This window comes from Diuraphis noxia, unplaced genomic scaffold, assembly GCF_037042655.1.
Source record: "Diuraphis noxia isolate RWA-SAM2 unplaced genomic scaffold, SU_Dnox_SAM2 contig0001, whole genome shotgun sequence".
In the NCBI taxonomy this organism is placed as follows: Eukaryota; Metazoa; Arthropoda; class Insecta; order Hemiptera; family Aphididae; genus Diuraphis; species Diuraphis noxia.
In genome coordinates, this window is record NW_028301711.1 from 69,626,619 (window position 1) to 69,637,121 (window position 10,503).

Consider the following 10,503-nt stretch of genomic DNA (forward strand, 5'->3'; position numbering starts at 1 on the left):
TCGTATTTGAAATTCGCCGTGGTTGACGTTTGGCCGTTAACCGATTCATTTTAACTGGCGCGCTTACCGTTGCGCCATTGCGGTATTTGTTTAAACAGTTAACTGTGCTGCTCTGTATGCCATTTTTCGATTTTATAAAATATAATATTTGCAGTAGGTATTAATTCTAAAAATAACACTTGTACAGACAGCATACTGATAACGTCATTATTTTTGATTACAATGAGTGTAGAAAATTAGTTTATACTTACTTTTTACTTTTCATGATGTTTTTAGGCTATTCACAACGTACACAATGGTCAAACGCTGTGTGATGTGCGGAGTTGTGGACAATATCATTGATGTTTCCGTACACAAGTATTTCACCCTACACACACATATATATATAACTACTCATATTAAATATGACACTTTTAGATTTCCAAACGATGTGCGTCATCATCAGTGGGTGGCATTTGTGATGGACAATGGTTTTCCTGTGAACCAATCATCAAAGTTGTGTTCAAGGCATTTCGTGCCTGGCATCGACTATGTCATAGGAGACGCACAACGCCGTCATCTGGTGCTCACAGCAGTGCCGTCTTTGGTGAGTGTATAATCAAGATTGTTACTACACCACTAATATCCTTATATATACCTGCTGTTAGGAACTTAAGTTGATAACATTCAACGTGACTAAATATATTTTAACGGAATGTTTCACTTTAATACATAACACTGTGAATTACAATATCAAGTACCTATTGTTAAAAGCAGTTTTAATTCATCATCCACACACATACACCCACAACCCTCCTATGCCACTAAGTTGTGTTATGTTTTGTTTATAATTTACTGCACATTTACAGTATGGGTACTAAAGAATACAAATTACTTCACAACAACATTTATCATTCATCATTATTTAGGTATAGTACATTCACTGTTCACCGTGTACACTGTGATTTACATTATTAGGTTGCTCAACACTTAACTTTTTTAAGTACAGTTAATGTTATTACAGTTAGTTAGTATAACACACTATTTATGTATTTTAATATTGGACCCCTGGCATAACCTACTAAATGTTTGTAATCTGATGTAACTAACTTCACACTAAATGTACACTGTGTTCTCCTTGCTCAGTAGCATGCATTAAGCAAGTATCTGATATTCACTTGATGCATATAGGTATCTACATTTATTGTTATAGTATGCCACAAATGTTATTGTTACTGTTAAACACGTAAGAACATTAAACACTTTGATTCAGCCTAACCAACAATAAACAATGATTAAAAATACACAACCAATTATTAAACGTTCTTCTTTTTTGTTCATTGGCTGTAAATGAAAACAAAAGACAACTGAATATTTTGCTACACCTATGACTGTATTAATGTTGTTTAGGTAGAACTGTGTGTAACTTTCTTTTAAATTGTATTTCATCTTATACTTATATGATGGCCAATTCTCAAGAATTTTTATGTACAACATTAATACATTGTAGTTATATACTCAGCAATGTAAGTTTACACTGTACTCACATGATACTACAGGTATCTTACCTCAGACTTATCATATAATTTATAAATTCACTTAATGCATATAGTGTAGTAACTACGCTTACTTTTATAAAGTGCAATATATATATGTACACACACACAACTAATTATTTTATTAATTTTTTTTATTGTTTTTAGCCCTCCATGCTACACACGATAAGTAGTGTTACAGTTTTACTGTTACTTATAACTTACTACTTATACGTTTTCTTACACAGTTGTTTGTCTCTACATACATAACACGTTGATATCTAGGTACTTTAACTACAAACAGTTAAACCACATGTTGAGTTCTTTCTACTGATGTGTACTAGGAATTTCATCATTCCGGATGCTGTACTCTGATTAATGCTCCCTATTTCAATACTTTATATGCCGCGTTGTTAGAACTAACTTAACATTGTATTTCCCGTACCAAATGCCATACAGCACTACATCAGCAAAATATTCTACAAAACATAAACTTATTATTCATTTTATTTAATAGATAGTTATGGAGTTCATAATATTCAAAATGTCCACTTAACAAAGCATACACCAACTGTAAAATACAGTGTTCTATAGAATAGTAATATATAAACTTAATATTAATTTATAAACATACAGTTAAAATTAATTAATCGGCCTATAAAAAAAGTCATTACATTACACCTGCCTACTACAATGCCAAACATGCTGTCTTAAACACCTTACTTTTTTTAATTTGTTTCACTTAATATTCATATTAAGCACACTGAGATTTGAAAATTGTATCCATTCTACATTAACTCAACCTAACTTATAGGTGCTGGGGAATGTCCAGATGGAGGAGGAGGTCGTGGAATTCGTCGAAGTCGAGCTGGAAGAAGAGGAGGAAGTGGAAATCTTCGACGTCCCGATGGAGGAGGGGGAGGGCGTAGAAGTCATCGACGTCATGGTTGAGGAAGAGGAAGGCATGGAAGTCGTCGACGGTGAGGAGGATATTGAAGTCATCGACGTCCAGGTGAACGGCGGAGGAGAGGGCATGGAAGTCTTCGAAGTGCTGGTGGAAGATGAAGATGAGGGTGTGGAAATGGTCGAGGTTCAGATGAACGAAGCACAAGCAGAACTCGAGTTTGCCGACGTGATCGACGAAGAGGTCAGTAAATATGTCTTTAAAATATAATTTTATCATAAATTATTTGAATTGCAGTTCGAACCAATTCCTGCGGGTGTTCCGGTAGAACAACCCAGAAGACTTGTGCCCATGATCGACAGGCTAGCTGCCGTGAGACACCCGCTGCCAGAGCGTCACTGCGTGGGTGCTTTGACTGCTGTCTGCGGGCACTGTAACGCCCGCCACTTTCCCAGCGAACGTACGACCATGGGTCAATTCTCCACGTGTTGCAATAACGGCCAAGTGACCGCTACAGGAGACCACGTGTTGTTGCCTGCCCCGTATCTGTTAATGAATTTGCTAATTTCTGATTCGCAGGATGGTCGTAGTTACCAAGGGAACATCCGGGGCTGTACAATAATGCCCTGGCATTTGCTGCGATTTCCACCAGCGTGAATCCCAGACCTTTACAAGGGCGAGGTCCGGCGGTGTTCACACTCCAAGGGCAATTGTACCATAGGACTAATAATGACGTGGCTGCCAACAGAGAAGAAGCGAGATACTGCGAGTTGTACTTCATCGAGTCCGGGGAAGCCAACACCCGCCGCCTCGACATGGCCCGACAGAGAAATCAACGTGAACTGTCAGAGAGTGTGATGGCAGACTTGGACACTATGCTGCGGGACAGGAATCCATACGCATTGGCTTTAATGTGAGAAAAATTATTGTGTCTGTTGACTTTAGACATCTTAATTAACCGACCATTTAGAGTAAGACTCATTAAGAGCTACAAACATACAGCAAACATAAAGTTATTGCTTAATGATGATTCAAAATATACATACAACACAACTCACTACTCAAACAACTCACAACTCAACTTTGTAAAAAAATAACTTGAATAATAACAACATTTACCCTCTTACTCTAATCATGTAAATTATTTGAATGAATTCATTTAATCCCATACACCATATCACTGTTATACAATACAACACTTTTTGTTCAGCCTTACACAGATCATAAATATGTATGAACACACATTAAAAATATAAATTTACACTGTACTGCCATTGCACAGTGGCACGCATTCACACAATACTACAACATTCTTAACATTTACCATATACAATTGATAAATTCACTTTACGCATACCTACACTTACTGTTATGGAGTGCAACACATTTTTACTGTTTGCAGTGTTATCAGGACGCTATGGCCATAGTTCGTAAGTATGGAAAACCAGACCTGTTTATAACTTTTACGTGTAATCCCAGATGGCCGGAGATCACGGACAACCTAGCGATTCACAGCACGGCAAGCGACAGGCCTGAACTGGTGGCCAGGGTGTTCCACTTGAAACTACGGGAACTAATAAGTGATATAACTGTTAATCGTGTGTTTGGTAATGTCGATGCTTATGTTTACACCATTGAGTTTCAGAAACGCGGTCTGCCCCACGCGCACATACTCATTATCCTGGCGGAGGATAGTAAGTTGCGCATGGCAGAGGACGTAGACGACGTTGTTTGCGCTTTCTTGCCAGACCCGGCGACCGACAGGCAATTACACACCTGCGTGACATCCCACATGATACACGGGCCATGTGGAAGAGTCAACCCACGGAGTCCGTGCATGGTGGACAACAGTTGTTCCAAAGACTACCCGAAGCCACACACAGAGGAAACTGTGTATGTTTCGGACGGCGGTTACCCCAAATACCGCCGACCGGACAACGGGCGAGTGGTCCTTGTAAGAAATCACGAGGTCGGTAACGAGTATGTAGTTCCTCACAACCCTTACCTATTTGCCAAGTACGACGCACACATAAACGTAGAGGTGTGCTCTTCCATTAAGAGCGTGATGTACATCTACAAATACATCTTCAAAGGACACGACTGTGTGACATTGGAGGTTTGGGATCAGGACGAACTAGCCAAGTAAGTCTGAGGTTTAATCAAAGTAATACTGTATACTATCCCTAATTGATACATTAATAATTACATAAAATAAAAATACTTAAAAAAAATATAATAATAGTTGTACAAGTTTATATAGTATCTACTTTGTGGTGAAATTATGAAGGTAGTTAACCAAAAAAATATACTACATAGCACATAAACCCTCATAGTTTATGTTAGGTCGGGTGTACCTATATAAAACAGAACCCAATATTATTATTTTTATTTTTATTATTATCTGTCTGTACTCGGGCTGTTTTTGTTCTACCATGCTGTCAACATTAACAATTTAAATACCACTTATTATTATATTAAAAATGTCAATATCTATTGTATTTTTGTTCACTTATAATTAAAAGTAAGTTTTGAAAAAAGTAGTTCCTTAGGTTTGATTAAACATTTTAAACTAGACATTTCATTTAATTCATGTTTCGGTTAAGCAACTCAAAAAATAGTTCTTAGGTTCTTATGTTTCATTCATAGTAGTATTACAATATATTTTTATTAATATTCATTAATTGCCGTTTATTTATTTTTCAGTTATTATATTAAGTAGGTAAGATGTAGTTCAATATAATATATATTTACTGCAGTTAATAATTGATACCAAATAGGTTAGGTTAATTAAAACCTTACTTAATCGATAGTTATATTTTTCAAACAATAATTAAATACATGTACCTTTAACAATATACTTAGCTTGCTCCAACACTCAACTTCTTTTATTCAACAAAGTTATAAAGTACAGTTGATATTATTACAGTTAGTACCTATGGACCTATTGTTATAGAGTACCACACGTATTATTGTTACTAACACTTAAGCACATTAAACACTTTCTTAGGTTCTTATGTTTGATAAAACATTTTAACCTACATGTTTCATTCATAGTAGTATATAGTAATATATTTTTCTTCATATGCAGTTTAATACAATACATTGAATGTATTTATTATCTGTCGGTACATTAACAATTTAAATACCACTTATTATTATATATAAAAGTAAGTTTTCAAAAAGTAGTTCCTTAAGTTTGATTAAACATTTTAAACTACACGTTTCATTTAATTCATGTTTTAGTTAAACAACTCAAAAAATAGTTCTTAGGTTCTTTTGTTAGATTGAACATTTTAAACTATAGTTTATAACATCTTACTCGCTCAGCCTAACCTCATACAATAATATTAAAATGCCAAATGGTATCATCTACTGAGTCACACAAGATAGTTATTGATCTTATTGTTTTGGTTTTCAATTACGTTAACTCAAGATATGTCAGCCCACCAGAAGGCATCTGGCGGTTGTTTTCGTACGAACTACACAAGAGAAGTCACACGATCGTCAGACTTCCTGTCCACCTGGAAGGTCGACAGAATGTGTATTTTGCGCCAGGACAAGCGCAAGAACGGTTACAAAATGAAGCTTTACATCGAACAAGATTAACAGAGTTCTTCACACTTAACGTGAACGACGTGGTGGCACGGCAATACCTGTACCACGAAATACCGACACATTACACCTGGAATTCGCCGCAAAGAGAACATGGTCGCGGCGGCGGAGACTGATGGCAAACGAGACGTTGGCTCGGATGTACATTGTCAATCCACTGGACCGGGACCGGTTCCACTTGCGACTGCTACTTCTGAACCGAAGAGGTCCACAGTCCTTTCAAGACATAAGGACGGTGGACGGGGTAGTTCACGAAACATACATGGCGGCGGCCGTCGCACTAGGATTATTGGAAGACGACCGAGCGTGGTGGGTCTGCCTGACGGAATCGGCGGCGTTGGACACACCGCGGCAACTGCGGTATCTCTTCATCACGATACTGGTGTTCTGCGAGCCCTCAAACCCGCTGGCGTTGTACGAGGCGAACGAAGCAAACCTGATGGAGGATTTCAATCGGCGCCTCCAACTGACTGTGGTGGATCGCCTGCTCAGGGACGTCATGGGATCAGAATTACCTTTCGGTGGTAAGCCCATGCTGTTCGCAGGTGACTTCAGACAGATATTGCCCGTAGTCCGAAGAGGATCGAGAGGTGACATCGTCATGTCTTCGATCAAGCACAACGGTCTATGGCGCGGCATGGAACGTTTCAACCTGGTCCGCAACATGCGCGCCGACAACGACGTGCAATTTGCGGCTTGGTTACTTCGGCTCGGCAACGGCCAACTGCCCGCGGTCGACGGTGTTCGGGACACCGTGCTAATCCCTCAGGAAATGGTATGTGATGTTGCCGATTTAATTGATTTTGTCTATCCGCAGCAAATGTCGTTGACCAACGTTGACGACTTTGCTCGGAGAATTGTTCTGTGTCCCAGGAACGACGATTGTAGAGATGTCAACAGGGACGTGCTGCGACGCGTCGACGGCGCTCAGAGGAGCTACACCGCCATCGACACTGTGGTCGTCGACGATCCCGACGAAGTGGCCAATTTCCCCACAGAGTTCCTCAACAGTTTGGAACCAGACGGCTTGCCGCCGTACCGGCTTACGTTGAAGGTGGGTTCAATTGTTATGTTGCTCAAAAATCTAGATCCAAAGAGACGACTGTGCAACGGTACGAGGTTGGTGGTCACCGAACTGCGTCAGCATAACTTTAAAGCCAGGGTTTTGAGCGGTGATGCACAGGAAGATATCATCGTGCCAGCGATAATGCTCACGTCCAGTGGCGAGGACGACCTGCCCATCATTATGCGGCGCGTTCAATTCCCGGTAAGGTTGTCTTTCGCTATGACTATCAATAAGTCACAGGGTCAGACGTTTGATCGAGTGGGTTTGTTACTACCGTCGCCCGTGTTCACGCATGGGCAACTGTACGTAGCTTTATCGAGAGTGAGAAACGCACAGTCATTGAGAGTAGGTATGTACGGTGATGACGGTCGATTCGTCACCAAGAACATTGTGTACAGAGAAGTTCTAGACTGATGCGTTTACAAGTGTACATTTGTTTAAATGTCTCTGTGCTAATGCATAATATTTTTTGTCCTTCGTGGGCTGGTCTTCGTGACCTGGTCTGTGTGACCTGGGTCTTCGTGACCCTAGGGCCTTTGTGGACCTAGCCTTCGTGGCTGAACGGAGAGAAAGTTTGACAACCTCCACGTGGTTCTCTCTGGATGCAAATTCACTATAATGTGCAGTATTTATAGCAAGTTAATGATTTTTTTTTTAACTCAGTTAATAATTAAAAGTTAATTCAAAATGTTCTATCAATTGAATTAAGTTAAGAGTTAACCAAAATGTAATATTAACTTTTTAACTCAAATTAAGTTACTATTTTATGTGTGCAAAAGCTAACAGTACCTTATAAAATGTGTACCTACCAGCAATTTGTACTCCTACAATAGTTCACAAAATTTTAACTTTTTAACTAACTTCAACTTATTAACGCGTTAATGCCCAGCCTTGATTTATAGTGAATTCGTAACTAATGTCAACATTTTAAACTGAATTTTATTGTAGTCTTTGTAATAATATACATATGTTAAAATGTATATTATGTGTATCATGTGCATTTGTATTACGTTTATAAAAAATGTTCATACACAATTCAATAGATGTAATAATTTAATATATTTGTATGCCTTCAACATAATTACATTGCATTTTAATCACTTTAAAGTATTGGTTCTTCGTTCTGTAATATGTTTAACACACACAATGTAACATTATAAATACATTTGTAACATTTTGTTATCACTGTGAACATCTATTAATAATTGTACCTATTTTATTAAATGTAATTAAATTATATTATACAAAAAACGTCCAAATCTATCATCTTATTACCTAACCAGAGAAGTTCTAGACTGATGCGTTTACAAGTGTACATTTGTTTAAATGTCTCTGTGCAATATTTTTTTTTGTCCTTCGTGGGCTGGTCTGCGTGACCTGGGTCTTCGTAGCCCTAGGGCCTTTGTGGACCTAGCCTTCGTGGCTGAACGGAGAGAAAGTTTGACAACCTCCACGTGGTTCTCTCTGGATGCGAATTCACTATAATGTGCAGTATTTATAGTGAATTCGTAACTAATGTCAACATTTTAAATATTGTGTAAACTTTATCACTGAATTTTATTGTAGTCTTTGTAATATGTTAAAATGTATATATATTGTATTATATTGTACTCGAATCACTGTGAACTGCTGTTTTAATCCTTATTAATACTTTTTGTAATCAATGTTTATGAAAAATGTTTATACACAATTCAATAGTTATAATAATTTTAATATATTTGTATGCCTTTAACATAATTACATTACATTTTATATTTTATTTCATAAACATGTATTTAATCACTCTTAAGTATTGGTTCTTCGTTATGTAATATGTTAAACACAAACTCACACACACACAATTTAACATTATAAATACATTTGTAACATTTTGTTATCACTGTGAACATCTGTTAATAATTGTACCTATTTTATTAAATGTAATTAAATTATATTATACAAAAAACGTCCAAATCTATCATCTTATTACCTAACCTAACCTTGAAAAAGATGCAATTTGTTCTCTAATCCAATAATCAACAGTAAAGGAAAGCAATTATTATTGATAATAAATTCAATTTGTTACATGTAAATCTTCATACATACTATTCAAGGTAACCTACTTATTATTTATGTTTTCTTATAAGAGTAGATAAAAAGTACCTCCTCTACACAAGTGTTTATACCCAAAAGGAAAAACAAGATTAAAGGAAATGAAATAAAAATACATTTTAATGAACTTTAATAATTTTCTTTATTGATCAGCTGAAAAACAAAAAATTAACATGGCTGAGTTTTGTAGGAAAAATGTTGATGTTAAAAACTTACTATTGGTCTGCCGCTACACTGACCGACTCCTTACCCCCGGTCTTTCAGGAACTTCCTGAAAATAATTATTAGTTAGATTATACATATATTATACGTAATATTCACATCAATCACCTCAATCACCCGAGGCTGATTTTTTACGGCCCGCGCCGGTGACTTGCCTCGACTCCTCGGCTCCTGAAAATAATGTGTCTAAAAATTTGTATCCAAAAACTTGATATTTTTTAATAATAATAGTTACATTCTCCGACAACCTATTATATAGAGATTGGCGACCGTGATCGGGACCGGGATTGTACCCGGTACTTCTCCCGGTAATACTCCCAACCACGGACGCCGCCGCCGCTCCGGGAACCATCACCGCTCCGTGAATCGCCTTCATTTCGACGTATGGCTACAACATAAATTACATTGATATAATTTTTAACACTGTTGAAAAGTGTGTACTCCATGCTTACCGCAGTCCCGTGCAATATGACCCGTTTTATGGCAGTTTTAACATTCTGAAACGCGTAAACATAATTTCCAATTTTATGTTTTTTTTATTCAAATTTATTATACTTACGTCGGTTGTCGCCACTTCGACGTGTAACATGTACTGAGTAGGTACTCCTGATGAAGGCGTATTCAGTTCTAAATGTTTTGAAAATTAAATATATATATAAACATTAATCATATCATCTTAGAATCTACTTTTAATTCCACATTTTATTAAAATAAAAACAAAAATATTGCTTATATTTTGGCTGCTAGTAGAACACTTGTATATATTTACGAATTAATATGTCTGGACACACGTGTACAACTTAGGTAATGTCTTGATATTCTATTCGAGGCAAAGTTATAACATGTAATTATAAATATACATGATTTTAATACCAACCTTCATTGAAACCAAAATTGTGTTTTTAAAATACACCCTCATGGTATTCATTTATATAGATTAATAAAATAATTTAGATTAAATTCTAATGAAAAAAGCATAATGTCAAACTGTTATAAGACACATAATTATATATTTTTGCAACATTTTCTTGAATTAATATAATTTTTCCCAACAATATACAGTTTTCATACTGGATTGTCTGTATTTAAGCACG

At 36.8% G+C, this 10,503-nt stretch overlaps 3 protein-coding genes and 1 pseudogene across 3 annotated transcripts; all 4 read left to right on the top strand.

Annotated features, from left to right (window-relative positions):
• Positions 1 to 295: 295 nt before the first annotated feature.
• LOC149061479 (uncharacterized) lies at positions 296 to 3,335 on the top strand (annotated as a pseudogene).
• Positions 3,336 to 4,147: 812 nt separating this feature from the next.
• On the top strand, positions 4,148 to 4,564 carry LOC149061480 (uncharacterized). Its single transcript, XM_089217067.1, has one exon. The coding sequence runs from the start codon at positions 4,211 to 4,213 to the stop codon at positions 4,562 to 4,564; it is 354 nt and encodes a 117-aa protein (XP_089073193.1). The 5' UTR covers positions 4,148 to 4,210.
• Positions 4,565 to 5,777: 1,213 nt separating this feature from the next.
• Positions 5,778 to 6,146, top strand: LOC149061481 (uncharacterized). The gene has a single exon (XM_089215002.1). The coding sequence runs from the start codon at positions 5,778 to 5,780 to the stop codon at positions 6,144 to 6,146; it is 369 nt and encodes a 122-aa protein (XP_089071128.1).
• A 350-nt stretch (positions 6,147 to 6,496) lies between these two features.
• Positions 6,497 to 7,510, top strand: LOC149061482 (ATP-dependent DNA helicase PIF1-like). Its single transcript, XM_089215003.1, has one exon. It carries the CDS (start codon positions 6,530 to 6,532, stop codon positions 7,508 to 7,510), a length of 981 nt encoding a protein of 326 aa, XP_089071129.1. The 5' UTR covers positions 6,497 to 6,529.
• Positions 7,511 to 10,503: the final 2,993 nt, after the last annotated feature.